At 40.5% G+C, this 19,168-nt stretch overlaps 1 protein-coding gene and 1 pseudogene across 2 annotated transcripts in view; one reads left to right on the top strand and one right to left on the bottom strand.

Annotated features, from left to right (window-relative positions):
- The window catches only part of LOC306880207 (CMP-sialic acid transporter-like), an 8,205-nt gene extending 2,440 nt beyond the window's left edge, over nucleotides 1-5,765 (top strand). Inside the window, exons 4-8 of the mRNA XM_079433570.1 lie at nucleotides 1,296-1,448; nucleotides 2,383-2,449; nucleotides 2,524-2,700; nucleotides 2,897-3,031; nucleotides 4,897-5,765. Coding sequence (XP_079289696.1) covers nucleotides 1,296-1,448; nucleotides 2,383-2,449; nucleotides 2,524-2,700; nucleotides 2,897-3,031; nucleotides 4,897-5,030 — 666 coding nt within the window. The 3' untranslated portion in view covers nucleotides 5,031-5,765. The remainder of the gene's footprint in view (nucleotides 1-1,295; nucleotides 1,449-2,382; nucleotides 2,450-2,523; nucleotides 2,701-2,896; nucleotides 3,032-4,896) is intronic.
- Nucleotides 5,766-5,782: 17 nt separating this feature from the next.
- LOC306879926 (putative arginine--tRNA ligase, mitochondrial) lies at nucleotides 5,783-19,168 on the bottom strand (annotated as a pseudogene). Its single transcript has 13 exons — nucleotides 19,137-19,168; nucleotides 18,634-18,689; nucleotides 17,631-17,692; nucleotides 17,424-17,560; nucleotides 16,354-16,460; nucleotides 15,563-15,649; nucleotides 15,420-15,480; nucleotides 15,262-15,338; nucleotides 11,056-11,172; nucleotides 9,659-9,754; nucleotides 7,357-7,431; nucleotides 6,688-6,751; nucleotides 5,783-6,538 (listed from the first exon to the last, which is right to left on the bottom strand). The product of its transcript is annotated as a putative arginine--tRNA ligase, mitochondrial (transcript).

Genomic DNA, 19,168 nt, shown 5'->3' with positions numbered 1-19,168 from the left:
CCTGCATCGCTTTGACACTAAGAGTCAGATTAAGACATTTAGGAAGAAGCGTCATGCAGCTCCGGCTGTTACAGGAGTTTATAGTTCTCCAGTGTAACCGCAGCAGTCTGAAGTGTGTGATAGAGTCCCTGAGCATCATCCCATCTGATGATACTCACATCGAGCTGCATTTATGAACACAATTCTGTTAGATCAAGTCTACAGAACATATCTGTTTCATCTTTTATCCAGACCCGTGTTCAGTCTCCTGTCAGAAGCAGATGATGATCACAATGAGTTTATTGAAGAATCTTAGTTGTGTTTGTTTCAGATCATGACAAATATAACAAGTGTTATTAGACTAAATGACTTCATCAACATCCCATGAAGCCTAGAACTCTGATATTCTCTCTTACTCATGAAGACCAACTCTCCATGAAACTCCACAATCATACGATTAAACAACTCGAGCGGAGAATAATCATGTAACATTTAAAAGCATAATACAATTGACAAATGATTATGAGTAAGATCATGTTCCATGAAGATATTTAGTAAATTTCCTACCGTAAATATATCAAAACTTCATTTTTGATTAGTAATATGCATGGCTAAGAACTTCATTTGAACAACTTTAAAGGAGATTTTCTCAATATTTAGATTTTTTTGCTCCCTCAGATTCCAGATTTTCAAATAGTTGTATCTCAGACAAATATTGTCCGATCATAACAAACCATACATCAATGGAAAGATTATTTATTCAACTGTCAAAACCCTTATTACTGGTTTTGTGGTCCAGGGTCACAATTGAACAAAGGAAAAGAAACCATGATTGAAGTGGATCCTCTGGTGCTGGGTATATGGGTGGATTCTGACCAAAACAAAGGCCCGTTCACAGCAACGCATGATAATGAGTTTAATCTTTATTCTGCTGCTTTAAATCCTCCAGATCTCTAATGTCCAGTGGATCCTGATTGGCTGTCAGTGTTTTTATTGTCCATCAGCTGGAAAAGTGATGCCATTGATATGGTTACTCTGTTATTGCTCACCAGTGAACTCTGACGTGACTGTATTTCATAAGTAAACTGTAAATCTGTCTTATTTGCCCCGCAGCTGTCAGTCACAGGGAGCGTCTCGCCATACCGGTATTTCTCGTAAATGTTTTGTTTGAGTTGTAAATGCCTCAGATTCTAGGAGACCTGAGATCAGCATCTGATGCTGGCAAACACATTTTTCACGTGAGCAAGTGCTTTGTGCTGCGTGGAGGAAAGGTGAGTTTGAATGTGGCTGTGTTGGTGACGCTGTGTGTGTGTCAGGTGACGTATCAGCTGAAGATCCCCTGCACGGCGCTGTGTACGGTGCTGATGCTCAGCCGCTCTCTGAGCCGCCTGCAGTGGTTCTCGGTCTTCATGCTGTGTGGAGGAGTCACGCTGGTGCAGTGGACGCCGCCGCAGGCCACCAAAGTCCAGGTACAAGAGATCCCAGATGAGCCGTTCACTGCCTGCTTCACACCAGAACAGTCTAGATACGAGCCTCAGTGCATCACACACCACCAGTCAAAACGTTTTTTGATGTTTTTGAAAGACGTCTCTTCTGCTCACCGATGCTGCATTTATTTGATCAAAAATACAGTAAAAACAGTGAAATATTATTGCAGTTTAAACCAGCTGTTTTCTCTGTGAATATGTGTTAAACTGTACCCACTGCGCAATGTGACGTCGTAGTGACGTCTTTTCCATGTCATTTTGGACGTCCAATTTCCGTCCATTGATGGGGTTGTTTTGTAACGCCAGGCGACGTCTTTTTTCGACGTCTACCGCACGTCTAATGTGTATATCACAACTGCCATAGACGTCCAAATGACGTCCAAAAAAAATAAGCCAGATTAGGTCAAATGTTGAACGTCAAAATGACGTCCAAGTTGGGTCATGGTTGGACGTCCAAATAGTGGACCTAGTTTGGACGTCGAATAGATGTCCAGAATTGGTCATGGACCGACGGACCCAATATAGACATGATCTGCACATCTATCCGACGTCCAATATTTAGTGGGTAATGTATTTCTGTGATCTGCAGCTGTATTTTCAGCATCATTACTCCAGTCTTCAGTGTCACGTGATCTTCAGAAATCATAATAATATACTGATTTACTGATCAACAAACATTTCTGAGCAGCTGAGTATCAGAGTATCAGAAATTATTGTTTAACACACATTCACATAGAAAACAGTTGTTTTAAACTGTAACAACACTTTTGATCAAATAAATACAGACTTGGTGAGCCGAAGAGACTTCTCTCAGAAACCTCTTAATTTTTCTGAACTGTTGAGCAGCAGTGCAGTTTTCTAATGTGGGCTGTGGCTTTCTCTGTGGCTGATCTGAGGCCGTGTCTCTGTGCTTCAGGTGGAGCAGAACCCGTTCCTGGGCTTCATGGCGATCGCGGTGGCGGTGCTCTGCTCCGGGTTTGCAGGTACGTTGTGTTCAGTCATGTTTATGATCACGTTTTCTGGTGAAGAGCATTAGTGACGCTCTGTTTGGGATCAGGTGTGTACTTTGAGAAGGTCCTGAAGAGTTCAGACACGTCTCTGTGGGTCCGAAACATCCAGATGTACCTGTCGGGAATCGTGGTGACCCTCATAGGGGTCTTCTTGACAGATGGGGCCCAGGTCCTGGAGAAGGGCTTCTTCTACGGATACACGCCGTGGGTCTGCGTAGTCGTCTGTGAGTAGCTCCTGCGTGACCTTTACTCCTGCTCCCTGGAGTGGTGTGTGTTTGGAGGATATGGCTTACTGAGCAGGAATATCCTGTGTATTTAAACGGGCCCTGGTGGGGCATCACACCTGTCATTGTGAGCACAGAGCTCCTGAATGCTGCCGGAGCGGTTTGACGGGTTTCTCTCTCTGCTCTCTGCCTGCAGTTCTGGCCAGCGTGGGAGGACTGTACACATCTGTGGTGGTTAAATACACCGATAACATCATGAAGGGCTTCTCCGCAGCTGCTGCCATCGTCCTGTCCACCGTAGCATCCGTCGTTCTCTTCGGCCTGCAGATCAGTGAGTGCATCGCTCAGTCACATGGTCTTCTGATCAGCTGGTGTACAGTCAAGGTCAAAAGTTTACATCCCCCCCCTTTCAGAATCTATAAATTGTTATTTTTTTTTTTACCAAAATAAGAGGGATCATACAAAATGCATGTTGTTTAGTACTGACCTGAATAAGATGTTTCACATAAAAGATGTTTACATATAGTCCACAAGAGAAAATAAGTTGAATTTATAAAAATGACCCCGTTCAAAAGTTTACATCCCCTTGATTCTTAATACTGTGTTGTTCCCTGAACGATCCACAGCTGTGTTTGTTCGTTTAGTGATAGTTGTTCATGAGTCCCTTGTTTGTCCTGAACAGTTAAACTGTCTGCTGTTCTTCAGAAAAATCCTCCAGATGAGAACTTTTGACCTCAACTGTAGAATACAGTAATGCTAGGAAGTGAGCCACTAACCTGTACTCATCCATCCAGTCGTGTGTTCCTGCAGTAAGGCTGGCGGTGAGAAATCACAAAAAGGCACCAAACACACCAAAACAAAGAGCAAATGATGTGTATCGTGTGGATCTGATGTAGATCTCAGCATGGCTAAATGAGTCGTGTTTTCAGTCAGCATCACAATCTCAAAACCATCGCTTCGTGTTAGCTTCTGCTGTAAGTGTTTCATTAACACGACCCACAGCCTTAATGAACTTTCATTACGCATGACAGCATCAGTTCAGACGAAAAGATTCTGTAGCTGATGATGCTGCTGATCCATGAGCAGGAAATATGAAATATTCAGACAACTGATGCACATCATTCATAAAAATTATCTTCTTTATGAGTTAACATTACAAAAGGTCCCATTAGTTAACATTAGTTAGTGCACTAACTAACAATGGGCAATATTTATACGGTATTCATCTTTAACAATGGTTAATGAAAATACATCTGTGTTTATTGTCAGTGCTTGTTAGCTGAATTTAGCAAGACGGCACAGCTGAACTGAGGATAAATGTTACAAATATATATCATACTTCCCCAGCTGATTAGACGGTGTACAAGTTTATTAAAATGTAATGTTTACTTTATTTATTATCTGAATAATATGCACTAATTTGCATACATTTCCAGCACATAATCTGAAGATTGGATAAAGCCAGAATCCAAGTTCTTCATTGATTTTGTTGATATATTAGTGTTAGAGGTTTTTCCAGAGGAGATTTTGGATTGTTCTTTTTGTCACTCCATAATCCAGAAAATACTGTCAACAGACAGAAAAGCAACACATTTTCACCATGTTTTTAGGAATAACATGCTGTATAATCAGTGTGAGTGATATATGAACTCTGTAAAAGCCTTCAGAATATAGACCGGGAAAGTGTGGAGGGTGTAAAAGTGCTGCTGAAGTGGAGAAAAACTGAAATCTACAGACGCAAATAGATAACATGTAATTAACACTAGCGTTCATGTATTCTGAATGTTTTCTTTTACAAGTCTGAAAGAAAACCTGTTATGGAGCAGAATAGACCAATGCATGGAGAAAACCCCACTTTATTTTAAGGTGTCCTTGTTAGTGTAATCATATATTGAAGTACTGAGTAATATTAACCACTATTACTTCTTACATGCTTAAGGTTATGATTTGGCTTTACTTGCATGTAATTCTGCCTTGTTGTTATTATAATAGTAAGTACTGTACAAGGACACTTTAAAATAAAGTTACAATCATGCTCTTGCTGTAGTGCCTTAATATGAAGATACAACGTTTGAAGGTAATCACACTAGAGTTGTAATGCTTTATTCAGTATTGAGCTGCTGTTGTCCAGCGAAGTGCTTTAGAGGAGCGGCGTGTCGTGTCGAGCTCACCTCACACACTCTTTGCTCTCTGCAGCGGCGACGTTCCTCAGCGGAGCGCTGCTGGTGTGTGTGTCCATATACCTGTACGGTCTGCCCAAACAAGACACCAGCAGAGTGCAGAAGCCCAGCACAGACAGAGAGGACACACAGAAGCTCATCTCAGTCTGATGGACAGACACACATCCGCTCTGCTGGACAGGAGGAGCAGCGCACTCTGACCACTCTGTGATGCTGGGAGGGGGACAGACTGAAGCTTTGGTTTATCTTGTTTTATTTCTCTCTCTATGTGTAATTGCATTTCTATGTCATGTAACGAACACTGATGCTGAATGTACATGTGCTCTTCAGATAGGTTTTTTGTTTAGATTTCCAATCTTATTTGTTCAAGTGTCTTAAATATTGACTTAAGATGAACGTTAGGATCCTTATGGGTTTGGATAACCGTAAATTACAGAGCAAATGTTGAATCCTGTGTTTAGGGTACGCCTCGTCATCCAGGACGGTCTCTGATGTTTGCTCTTATGGACTGATGCGTTCGCCGCGGGCCGTCTGAATCCACAGATGTGATTAAACACGAGGACAGACTACAGTGGGTGTGTTTACATGCATCAGTCCAGATCCTCTTCAGATGTAAAAACATTTGTTTACGTGCGCTTTATAAAACTTTATATGATGCGTTTAGAAATGGAGAAAGATGTCACTGGAGCTGCTGCCCTATTATAAAAATCTTGAACACTTCAGAAAACATGTAGAAAATCCTCCTGATTTATTTCGTCCACCGGTGTTGGGGATAATGCATTACAAGTAACAAGTTATGCAATCAGATTACTTTTTTCAAGTAACTACTAAAGTAATGCATTACTTTAAAATTTACAATAAAATCTGTTTCTTTTTCAAATAAGTAACACGTTATTGTTTTTCCATTTATTCACCGACTCCTCTCCTGTTCCTGTGTTGAGAGAAATCTTTTCCATAAAAAGTAACTGATGCAATACACAATATTACTTTTTAAAGTCACTTTCCCAACACCATTTCATTGATGAGTTCATAACATGCGTAAACAAATGCACACGGCGCTGCAGTTATTGTGTAATCCAGTATAACGTAGGATTCAGCGGATTATGATGAATGATTTACATGAAGGCCCTGCCGTCCGAATAAGCCATCTGTTAATGGATGATGGGGCAGCATGCAAACGTAGCTACTGTCTGGGTTTATATTTTGGAAATGAAGGTCCAAGCCATCCAGCGCTGATATTGAAGGCAGTTAGCAGCACTACAACACACTTCTGCATCTGACACAGGCCACAATAACATCTAGGCATCTTGTTCTCCGGCTTGTGTAGCAGAGGCCAGCGGGTAAGTGCTGTGCAGGTTAAACCTCACTCCCCGATCTCAAGTGGCGCTCTAGCAGCTGGGGGCCATGGCCTTTAGCCGCCTCGTTAGAGACCACGGTTCGAATCCCGCTCGGAGCGGGGCGAGTAGGACCGCAACACTTGCATAGCATAATTTGAAAGTGAATTCACTTGCTTTACCAGGAAACAAACACACACAAAGAAGACTTTTAGTTAAAGATTAACAAAGAGAAATTCACATTTTCTCCCCCGGCGTGATGCCCAGAATCCTCATGCCATTGGCCAGAACTGAGCAGACGGCACTGAACAGACACAGTCGGGCCTGAGGAGACAAAGACACCATCAAGCCTGACTTCATCACAAGCGCAGCTGCTCAAACCAGCACTTCGGAGTAATAACACTCGCCCAGGCCAGAATCACAGCGCACAATGAAAGTATGTAATCTGAAACAAACTCTAGTGGTGTGTTTACCTGAGCCACGGCCGCTGGGCTTCCCTTCACAGGCAGCTCTCGATGAGCCGAGGCCACCAGGTGACTGAGAACACAAACGTCTACATTAATCCAGACACACATTTGAAAACACATCTGCTCTGCGTCTTGGCCTTTCGCACACAGCATTTAGCCATTAGAAGAAGCTTTCACAAGGGATAAAAGTGGAAGTGCTGCAGGCGGGACTGTGAAAGCAGAGGTTATCTGAAAACCATCCGTCATGTTTGGTCATGTGACATACTGTACTAATAGATATGTTTGGTCCAGTGCCTGTTGTGTACTGTTCAGCAAATAATGATAACAGTTGCGTATTAAATCCTATGACCAGAAAGATCATGTCAAAAGGCATAACTAAAGTGGGAAACTGCTTTTTTTTTTTCCTCAGTCTTGAGGGTGTGTGAATGGGAAAATCGGTCAGATGCAGTAAATGCAGCATCTGTATTAATGATACATTACATTTAATGATTGTTTTGGTTTACAATAAAACTATTTCAACAAAACACCCAATGTGCATCATCACTTTATAGATGCAGAGTTATAAAAGACATTTTGCTGCGGATGTGTTGAATGCACTATAAGGCCGTGATGCACACCTGTCCTCTGCTGATGCGGTACTGTGTGTGTGCTGAGAGACGCGTCTGTGGTCTGTACCTGAGGGTCATGAGGAAGTTGACCAGGTGTCGGGGCTGCAGCTCATTCGCTGACTGAAGCAGAACTTCGTCATATCTGCAAACCATCAGCAGATAAGTCAAAACAAAGCCTAAATTTACTACTACTCATAATAATTATGGAAGCCCGTTTCCGCCACTGAATAAAAAAAATAAAAAGATAATTGCGACTTTTTTTCATCTCACAATCGCCTCATACAAACTCGCAATTCTGTCTTTTTTCTCTCTGACTTCATATCCCGCAACTCTGACATTTTTATCCCACAACTCTGACTTTATATCCCACAACTCTCACTTTGTATCCTGCAATTATCCGTAACTCTGACTTCATATCCCACAACTCTCACTTTATATCCCATAACTCTCACTTTGTATCCTGCAATTATCCGTAACTCTGACTTCATATCCCACAACTCTGACTTTATATCCCGCAACTCTGACATTTTTATCCCACAACTCTCACTTTGTATCCTGCAATTCTCCGCAACTCTGACTTCATATTCCGCAACTCTGACTTCATATCCCGCAACTCTGACTTCATATCCCGCAACTCTCACTTTGTATCCTGCAATTCTTCGCAACTCTGACTTCATATCCCGCAACTCTGACTTTATATCCTGCAATTATCCGTAACTCTGACTTCATATCCCACAACTCTGACTTTATATCCCGCAACTCTGACATTTTTATCCCACAACTCTCACTTTGTATCCTGCAATTCTCCGCAACTCTGACTTCATATTCCGCAACTCTGACTTCATATCCCGCAACTCTGACTTCATATCCCGCAACTCTCACTTTGTATCCTGCAATTCTTCGCAACTCTGACTTCATATCCCGCAACTCTGACTTTATATCCTGCAATTATCCGTAACTCTGACTTCATATCCCACAACTCTGACTTTATATCCCGCAACTCTGACATTTTTATCCCACAACTCTCACTTTGTATCCTGCAATTCTCCGCAACTCTGACTTCATATCCCGCAACTCTGACTTCATATCCCGCAACTCTCACTTTGTATCCTGCAATTCTTCGCAACTCTGACTTCATATCCCGCAACTCTGACTTCATATCCCGCAACTCTCACTTTGTATCCTGCAATTCTCCGCAACTCTGACTTCATATCCCGCAACTCTGACTTCATATCCCGCAACTCTCACTTTATATCCCGCAACTCTCACTTTGTATCCTGCAATTATCCGTAACTCTGACTTTATATCCCACAACTCTCACTTTATATCCCACAACTCTCACTTTGTATCCCGCAATTCTCCGCAACTCTGACTTCGTATCCCGCAACTCTGACTTCGTATCCCGCAACTCTGACTTTGTATCCCGCAACTCTGACTTCGTATCCCGCAACTCTCACTTTGTATCCTGCAATTCTCCGCTACTCTGACTTCATATCCCGCTACTCTGACTTCATATCCCGCTACTCTGACTTCATATCCCGCAAATCTCTGCAACTCTGACTTTATATCCTGCAATTGTGAGAAAAAAAGTCAGAATTGCGGGACATAAAGTCAGAATTACCTTTTTATTTTTTATTCAGTGGCGGAAATGGGCTTCCATAAATAATACATTTTTTTTTAAATGTACAGATATATTTCTATTTATTTTGGTTAAATTTTAAGGAAAATTGTTGTTGACCTGATTATTTGTTCATAATTGTATCAAAACTGCATACTGGTTATCATAGATTTAAACAATTATTAGCCATATAAAAACAACACGGATCAGTCTCTTGGTCATCCACTCCAAACAGCTCTGCACTGGGATAAGAGATGACTAAATAACCACGGGCTGCTGAATTACAGAAAAATAACACAGAAACTGAGGCAGTAAAGAGAAGCACTTTCACCGCTTATACCAGCATTATCACCATTCAAAACATTTGTCAGGTTTCGGTCCTTAAAACCATCTTGTTTCTTATGCATCTCATCACAAGCCTCCGTTGCTGATTCCAAAACATTATATATGCCATTATCAGAGAGAGAGGTTTGTGTGTGTTTGAAAAAGTAGTTTTAATTTTTAGCCATATTTGTTTGCTTTATCGATGTCTGAGTGGGTTTTGGTTGTTTTGCTGTTGTCAGCTGTAAGGAAGTAATGAAATGATGTGGAACAGTACAGCGGTCGATAGACCTGGAACTGCACACATGCCAGCGCTGATGGACGAGTTGTAAGAAAAGTTTTACTGGCTTCAGAGAATCACTGAGATCCAGCGATGACAGACTCGTCTGACACTGCTGTGTGAGTGACGCGTGATGAAGGTGAAGCTCACCTGAGCAGGTGCTGGAGAACTGAGACGCTTCTGCTGTCCACCAGAGGAGAGACGTCACAGCAGGAGTGCGTCTCACTCGCATGCCTTCTCAGCAAACTGTGAACACATACATGAACATCAGCACTCACGAACAGATCTTCCACAGCCTGACACGCTCCAGCAGTTTGCACTCTCATTCTGTCGGCACCCATTCACTGCACAGGGTCCAATGCTGAGACAGTGATGCAGTGACACATTTCTACAAATCTGATGAAGAGATCATCAATAGATCCTTTTCACATACTCATGAAACGATCATAAAACTTGCTTTTTTGTACATTAAAACTTTTCTAACACAATGGGCGAGGAATGAAATTTGACATCTTTCTCTATTCTGATCAACATAATCAATCTCTAATATGTATTTTCCTCTTTGCAAAGTCACAGAAACAAGATATTTGCTGCAGTGTCTATTCACAACTATAAAAGTTTACCAACTATGATCAGTTATGGTTATGGTAAGTTATGATTAGGGATGATCAGTTATGGTTAGGAATGTTCAGTTATGGTTATGGTCAGTTATTTGCTAGGGATGGTCAGTTATGGTTATGGTCAGTGACAGTCAGTTATGGATGGTCAGTTATTGATGCTCGGTTATGGTTATGAATGGCCAGTTATGGTTAGTGACAGACAGTTATGGTTAGTGATGGTTATAGTCAGTTATGGTTAATGATGATCAGTTATGGTTAGTGATGATCAGTTATGGTTATGGTCAGTTATGGTTAGTGATGATCAGTTATGGTTAGGGATGGTCAGTTATGGTTAGTGATGATCAGTTATGGTTAGGGATGGTCAGTTATGATCAGTTATGGTTATAGTTAGTGATGATCAGTTATGGTTAGGGATGGTCAGTTATGGTTAGTGATGATCGGTTATGGTCAGTTATGGTTAGTGATGATCAGTTATGGTTAGGGATGGTCAGTTATGGTTAGGGATGGTCAGTTATGGTTAGTGATGGTCAGTTATGGTTAGGGATGGTCAGTTATGGTTAGTGATGATCAGTTATGGTTAGGGATGGTCAGTTATGGTTAGTGATGATCAGTTATGGTTAGGGATGGTCAGTTATGGTTAGGGATGGTCAGTTATGGTTAGGGATGGTCAGTTATGGTTAATGATGATCAGTTATGGTTAGTGATGATCAGTTATGGTTATGGTCAGTTATGGTTAGTGATGATCAGTTATGGTTAGTGATGGTCAGTTATGGTTAGTGATGGTCAGTTATGGTTAGGGATGGTCAGTTATGGTTAATGATGATCAGTTATGGTTAGTGTTGATCAGTTATGGTTATGGTCAGTTATGGTTAGTGATGGTCAGTTATGGTTAGGGTAATCAGTAAGTGTTTTCTCTCACTGCTGGACAGCCTCATGTTGTTGAGCATCCTGCTGCGCGCCTTCTCCAGTACGTCCTCCAGGAACACCCCCCCCCCACGGCGCGTGCTCATGCCCTGCACCAGCCCGAACGCCACATGAACACACCTGACACACACACACACACTTATGCTGTAATTGTTAAATGGTTTTCAGTGAAGTGAAATAGAAGAGAATGTATTGAAGGACCTGACCATGTGTTTCACTAGCTCTGTCTGTGTCTGTGTGTGTACCATACATCTGTGTTATGCTGTACTTTCTCAAGTTTGCGTTATCGATTATAATCATTTTCATGTTATATTGGTAATTGTTTTCCTTGCTCTTGCAGTGCTTGCTATTTTTGTTTGTGGGGTTTCATGGAACATGTCTTCACAGATATGAGGGAATGTCTCAATTTCAAGGTTTTATGGGATGTTGATGTGAATCAGTTTGGTACCAGTCAGACTAAGTCATCAAAACATACACAACTAAGATTAATCAAATTCTGGGCAACGTCGAAAAATGGGCGACGCTGACACTGTGAACGCATTAGCCTTGCACGTTCGCCAGATTCTAAATAGACATTGTTTACAAGTAATGCGGCGCATCCAATGCAACAAGACGTCAAATTGCTTTGTTACATTGCCTAAACAGTCACATCTACCCACATCAACACATCAAAAACGCTTTAAAAGTAGGGCTACATCCAGCTGACTTGAATGACTGCTGCGCACACGACAACCTCCATAACGTGTCGTTAATCAGGGTAGCTCAGAATTGGAGTAGTAGCCAGAACTCAGGGCAGAGCACCTGGCTTAAGTTAGGGGCTAATGATAAGGTTGCAACCTAAGTTGGCTATCTGAAATACTATATACTTACGTAGCAAGCTAAATGGTTAACTGTAGTTAGCAAGACGGTCAGACAATGCAGGAATTAACATTACAACTAGCTAACAATGTTAGATGGCTAGAAAATTTGCTATCTTGCTAACGGAAATTCCAGCATTGGATCCGCTTGTATTGCTTGCTATTAAGCATTTTGCTCGAAGCATAGGCTAACTGTATGAAAAAAAAACGCTAACTTAGCTGACGTTATTTGACTTAAGCAAACAAATATATGTGTTGTTTAGCTCCAAAAAGACTGATTTACCTTGAATTCAATTTCCATCAGAGTTTCCACATTAGGTCAGGTGTCTCTTGACAGGCGCGAACACAGATGGCAGTGTGTTTCAAGATCCTGAAGCAAGCGCTGAGATTCCGATTGGTCCAGAAAAAATGTCATTTATAAGAATTGTCCAATAATGGCCTACATGGCACGCAAGCCCACCCCCACCTCCCTCTCCTGACAGGCACGAGCTCAGTGGAGATTCTGATCGGCCCAGATGTCAATTAACTCAAGCCGAAAAGCGACAAGTTTGCAGGTATGAATATTTATTTTAATGCAATATTTCTGGTGTTGAGATTTGATCTAACATTATCAATAACGACCTCTTATGTTTTGGCCGAACACAGATCAATGAAATCTGTGCACATTAGTAGAGGAGTTACAAATAGAAAAAAATATGTTTTATTAACAAAGTTCAGGAGGAGCACGTCAGATACTTAGCCTAATTAAACACAAGTGGCACGTAATCAAGTCAATCAACTCACGGATATAAATACAGCTGACATACCTCCACTCATTTGACGGTCTATCAGCATCCCTCCACCTCCCCTTCTCCACCAGTATCACTAAGTTCTCACCATACCACGGGGGGATACTCTGGGTTTGGGCCATTCCCGAGCTCAGAGCCCTTCCCCAGGACAGCACGCCAACTACGTATTACCATACTCGCCAAATACGCATTACGCTACTCGTGCTAAATATATGTAAGTGTGAACTCGTGAAACATTGGTTCGATCACAGATGCAGGCCCTGGGCTTTACTAGGTTTTAAGGCAATATGAAACTGCATTTTAATCAAGAGGAACAATGTCAGTTTCAAGCATGAAAACACTAGTAAAGTAGTATCTAAGATCAGGCTATAACCAGCTCGAGGAAGCATTCAACAGAATACATGACAAAATAATATTTTCACTCCAGAGGAAAGGTACCATCACCATCTCATAAAATGATCTGGAATTCAGAAACACTTTCATTTCTCCATGATTTCTACAGACTGTTGTGACACTCCTGTGCCAGAGGAACACAGAGGAGCTTCATTCCTGTGTGTTTTGGATGTGGATTGTGGGAAGATGTGCGGTCAACTAATAGTACCAGATGACTGCCACCAGAGTGTTGAGTGCAAAAAGATCCTGCAAAGATACCTAATGCACATAATACTGCAAGATGTTTGATTAGTAGGTGTGTCGATGAGAGAATTACTACTTTTACGGTCATTAAGTTCAAGGTATATTTTGAAAAGGTGTGTCTTTGTCCTGAAGCAGAATGAACCCGCGGTGTATTTGATCAACAGTACTCACATTTATGGCGGAAACTCTACGTCATCTTTGTCATGCTACACTTTGTTTTAAAGCATTAAGACACAACCCCCCATCGCATTAGATGTCTGAATGAACTATTAAATATCATCTGATTAACCTAGCAAGAAAAGCACTACATTTTACACATCAAACATCTGTATAGATCAGTGTTTTGATTATGTGGATATGGTGGCAAAAAGACCTACTTGCCAATAACACTCAAAAGACTGTCAGCAGATTGAGAAAACAGACAGCAGAGATGATTTCAGGAGACTGAGTATATAGTCAGTATATCATTTGACAGTAAATGCTGCATCTCTGCTGCCACTGTGAGTTTAAGGTGCATTCGCAAACACAAGGGTCACTTCATTTACATTTGCATCATTTACAACATTTTTGTGTGCAGACGTTTGCAGAATTTCACCAGTAATCTGTCAGAATAAAAGCTTGAGGATTTGAACGTTTAATAGTGAAAAATTTAAGACATCAATATTTGTATTATAATTGTTGAGTTGGTTCTTATGAAGGGTGAACAAGTGTGAAAACCCTTATAACCAGACATTTTCAAAAGAAATTAAATGCCATATCACAATCACAATATATGACAAAATACTACACAGCATTATCATTTGGTCAAGTTGTGCAATCCTATATATAAATAATTTTACAATAAAAACAAATCTAAATATAACAACTTTAAAAACCGTTAACCAATATAAATAACCGTGAATATGTTGAAATATTAACTTAAAATCTCAGGGGAACCTCAAGAAAATATTTTACATCTAAGAGGTTCAGCTGACAAAAACTTTGGATGCATCATTTGATCTTTTAAAAGTTAATAAACGCCCCTCCGTTGGATTCAAGTATTATTTATTTATATAATTGTCAATTGTTTTTATGTTGTTCATTGTTCATGTTTCGAGAACTATGTTGACCCGCAACAAATACAAGAACAAATACATACAATGTATGTTTAAGTTTGTTCCTAAAAGATAATAAAGTGTGTGTGAGAATGTTTGTATGTGTGTGTGTGTGTGTGTGTATGTCTGTCTGTGTGTGTGTGTGTGTATGTCTGTGTGTGTGTGTATGTCTGTGTCTGTGTGAGTATGTGTGTGTGTGTGTGTGTGTGTGTATGTCTGTGTCTGTGTGAGTATGTGTGTGTGTGTGTGTGTGTATGTCTGTGTGTGTGTGTGTATATGTGTTTGTGTGTATATGTGTGTGTGTGTGTGTGTGAGTGTGAGTGTGTGTCTGTGTGTGTGTGTGTGTGTGTGTGTGTGTGTGTGTGTGTGCATGTTTATGTGGTTTATGAGGACACAAATGTGTATAATGACATGGGTATGACAGAGGTATTACAATATGAAGGTGGTTTATGAGGACACTGCCTATGTCCCCGTAATTCAAAAGGCTTAAAAAACATACTAAAGGGTGTTTTTTTGAAAATCTAAAAATGCACAAAGTCTCCTGTGAGGGCTAAGTTTAGGTGTAGGGTTGGTGTAGGGCAATAGCACACACAGTTTGTTCAGTATAAAAACCATTACGCCTATGGAGAGTCCCCATAAACCACAAAAACCAACGTGTGTGTGTGTGTGTGTGTGTGTGTGTGTGAGAGAGAGAGAGTGTTTGTATGTGTTTGTGTGTGTGTGTGTGTGTGTGTGTGTGTGTGTGTGTGTGAGAGAGAGAGAGAGTGTTTGTATGTGTGTGTGTGTGTGTGTGTGTGAGAGAGAGAGTGTTTGTATGTGTGTGTGTGTGTGTACCTCTCTTCCCACTGGTGTCCCATGGCTCGCAGGATGTGGAAGAGCTGCTGGACGTGGCCGGTCTGACTCTTATCTGTCTTAAAGAGGGAAGGAGAGCAGAGCTGATGCAGAGAGAGGCAGAGCTGTGTGGTTTAGCAGTGATATCTGACAGTTCTTACCACATAAATCATCTCATCAAAGCTGAACCTCTGCTTCCTGTCCAGCGCAGCTGCAACATCTCTAAACAAACAGAAATGACTCGTGTTATGGCAGGAGGCGACTCTGCATGTGTGTGTGTGGGTCAGAGAGGTGCGTGACACACCTGGTGATGTACAGAGACGTCCCATCACTGCGCACCAGTGTGGCATAAGACGACATGTCGCCCGCTCCAGACAGATCCACCACACACCTGTGCCAGTTACCACACCAGACATCTGACTGACAGATGTTCACACAAATTAATGTTAGAAGAGACAAGGGGTCCATAATCAATAATCCACTGAAAAGGTGCATCTCCTGTTTCAAAATCCAGCCACATATTAGTTTAGCTCTGTTTTGTCTTGTAAACGCTGCTTGATCTGTGCAGATTTCTCTCCTGATTCAGACCAGAACACTTTATCACTGGAGGAAGTGTTATTATGGACTCGTATTTTAGTTAAAAACATCTTAATAATGGATTTGTTTGAGCTTTTGTCTGCTCAGGATGGTAACTGATGGACTGGAGTGGGGGTGACCCTGAATAGTCGAAGTAGGAAGAGCCTGATTCGATACCAATCTCACAGTCGAATCATTCTGACGGCACCCATTCACTGCAGAGCATACATTGCTGAGACATTTCTACAAACCTGATGAAGAAACAAACTCATCTGCATCTGGGATGAACTGAGGGTGAGCACATCTTCAGCAGATTTTCATTCTTGTGTGAACCATTCCTTCAAGGTTACTAAATTGTTTTTGTTAAAACTGTGTAACCCAAATGAATGGAAATCTTAAGTGCAATTCAAATACAGAAATCTCAAATTTAGGTCTCAGTGTTTCTGGAGAGCAGGAAAAGCTTTCCGTCACTCAAATGTCTCCAGGTTTTATTTAGTGTGAGATTGAGAGGTGTCATACTCAGTGGTCTTTAAGAGTCCTCTGGTCATCAGCTCGTCCAGCACACTCTGGGTTTGACTGTGATGAGACGCCTCTCCAGAGTAATGGTCAAAGTGAACTCCTAAACGCTGAGAGAGCAGACACCGTCAACAAAAAAACTACTTAATTCGAAAAGAAAACTAATTTTCATTCAGTTTCTCAGAATACAAGACTTCATATCTTCATTTTGCATCTCAACTAAATGTATCCTGATTTACGAACATCTGGATATTTACGATTTTTACCATGCATGTAACATTTACTACCGTAAATTTAAGACTTTCTGCACATTTAAAGGCCTTAATTTGAGAAAAGGTGATTAAACATTTTTTTTATATACTGCTGTCATAACAACAGGCTTTTATGGAAGAGAGTTTAAACATAATTATATGAATTCATATTAGCAATGTGCTTTTGGGTCAAAACGATGGAGCGGGTCACATGTCTATGATCGTGAGTTACACTCAGTCTTTTGACAGACACATTCAGAGCCTCCGTTAACTCTTTTAAGGAGTTCAGTTTATACATGCGGCTCCATGAAGCCTGCTTTGCTGTGCTGTATTATACATGAAAATACACTGATCTTAAGAGTTTTCGGCTCATTTTAACCTTTAATATTATAGTATCACTAGACTTGACAGGGTTCTCTGTACAGTTTACAGCATTGTTTAAGAGAGAAAAATCAACATATTCCTGAAAAATGTTCAATACAAATCAATATCAAATATCCACTCAAATGCTCATTAGATTATCAAACTTGCTGAAGTCACTGATGATGTGAAGTCAGAGACAAGTATGTGTGCATAAGAAATCCTGAACATATGTGCATAAAATTGGCATAATTTAATGCATTAGGCAAAGGCTGAATAGCTAGAGTAGTGCATTAGTTAAAATGCACATTAAAATGATTCAAACTGTGTTTTTGCATAAAGCAACATGACAACACAGCACTCACCCATTGCACGCCGTTTCTCAAACGCAGCTCTAGTTTTGAGCGCATGCACTCCCAGATATGAACAAATAAATCCCTCACGAACGAGAACTGATATTACCTGATAGATGCGTTTATATTCGTCCACCGTGATCTGGCGAAGCAGCCTCCAGAGCGCCAGGGCCTGATCCTCGTGCCGCTGCAGACGCCTGAAGAACTCTCATCGAGCTCGGCCTCGCGGTTCACCTGAACATGCACCTGCAGAACAACAGATCTGAGGTGCAACAGGTGCACACCAAACAAACACAGACGTCTGTTAAGAGCGGACCTCAAACAGGTGCTCCAGTGGCTGCATCCTCAGCTTCTCCTGAGAGCCGGAGCGTTCAAAGCCTAAATAAAAAAAAATCTAAATATTGAGAAAATCTCCTTTAAAGTTGTTCAAATGAAGCTCTTAGCAATGCATATTACTAATCAAAACTTTTCATATATTTATATTATATTATACAAAAGTTTTGATACATTTACGGTTGGAAATCTGCTAAATATCTTCATGGAACATGGATCATTTTCATGGATCTTTTCTTAATAGCCTAATGATTTTTGGCATAAAAGAAAAAAAAATACTAACACTAGCTTTTCTATTCTTTTTGTATTCTATCTACTTGTTTTCTTTTTATTTATTATTTAATTAACAAAAGCAAAAACATGCCTTTAACACTAGCTTGCTCTATTCTTTTTCTGTGCTGTCTGTTTTCTTTTTATTTATTATATAATATTATATAACAAAAAACCCTGAGACTTGTCATAGCGCTTGCATATCATTGCTCTTTTGTTGGTTTTGATTGCTTCCATTGTCCTCATTTGTAAGTCGCTTTGGATAAAAGCATCTGCTAAATGACTAAATGTAAAAGAGAAATGTATAATTTTGATCCATACAATGTATTGTTGTCTATAGCTACAAATATACCTGTGTTACTGATGACTGCTTTTGTGCTGCAGGGTCACATATTAACTTCTCTAGGTTAATAATGGTAATAGGTAACTTACCAAACTGCATTCCCCAGTCGCTCAAATAATTGACTGGAATGACCTCTTTCCCCAAGGCTTCTTTAGGTTAGCAATGAAGTCTCCTACAAAAGAAACCAAGCTCATAATTTAAGCTGAGAACATGTGTTTTGTGGACTACTGTTTTATTAAAATCATCTGTTCAATGCGATCACAGACTATCCGTACACCAGTACTCCCTCTTCTGGTGACAGAGGAAACTAGTTTAACAGGAACACATTGCATTTGACATTTGCAGAACTATTTTAACAGAGTAAAGACCTTACCGATTATAGTGGAGCGCAGGTGTCCGGCGTGAAATTTCTTAGCGATGTTTGGAGAACTAAAGCACAGAGAGTCCAGTGTATAACACCACAGAGCCACAGGCTACATCAAACATGCTGTAAGCTAACCTTTTAATAAGCGTCTTAAAAACAGCAGTGCTGAATAATAATGGCATAGCTGTGTTACAAAAAAAACTCCTATACTCCAAAATATCTCATTATATACTGACATCATCACTTTTAATATGCCACTGTTATAGATGCTATTTTAAACATTCTGGATCTTCAGAAAAGCTTACATTTGTAATGTATTAAAGTTTCTTGGGATTTAACAATTTTCATTGCAATTGTATGTATATACCGATATTCATCGTCTTAGTACATTACAGGGGTCATCAGATACCCATTTTCCCAGTTAATATGATTCTTTAGGGTCTTAATGAAAAGTTTATAATATACTTTGGTTAAAATTTCTCAATGGTACTGTAAAACAACACCCTTTTTACCCTGTCAAAAACAGCAAGCTGTTTCGGAGCAT

Source organism: Barbus barbus, assembly GCF_936440315.1.
Source record: "Barbus barbus genome assembly, chromosome: 14".
NCBI classification, from domain to species: domain Eukaryota; kingdom Metazoa; phylum Chordata; class Actinopteri; order Cypriniformes; family Cyprinidae; genus Barbus; species Barbus barbus.
The sequence above is the reverse complement of the archived record's forward strand: the minus strand, read 5'-3'. Positions and strand labels throughout refer to the sequence as shown.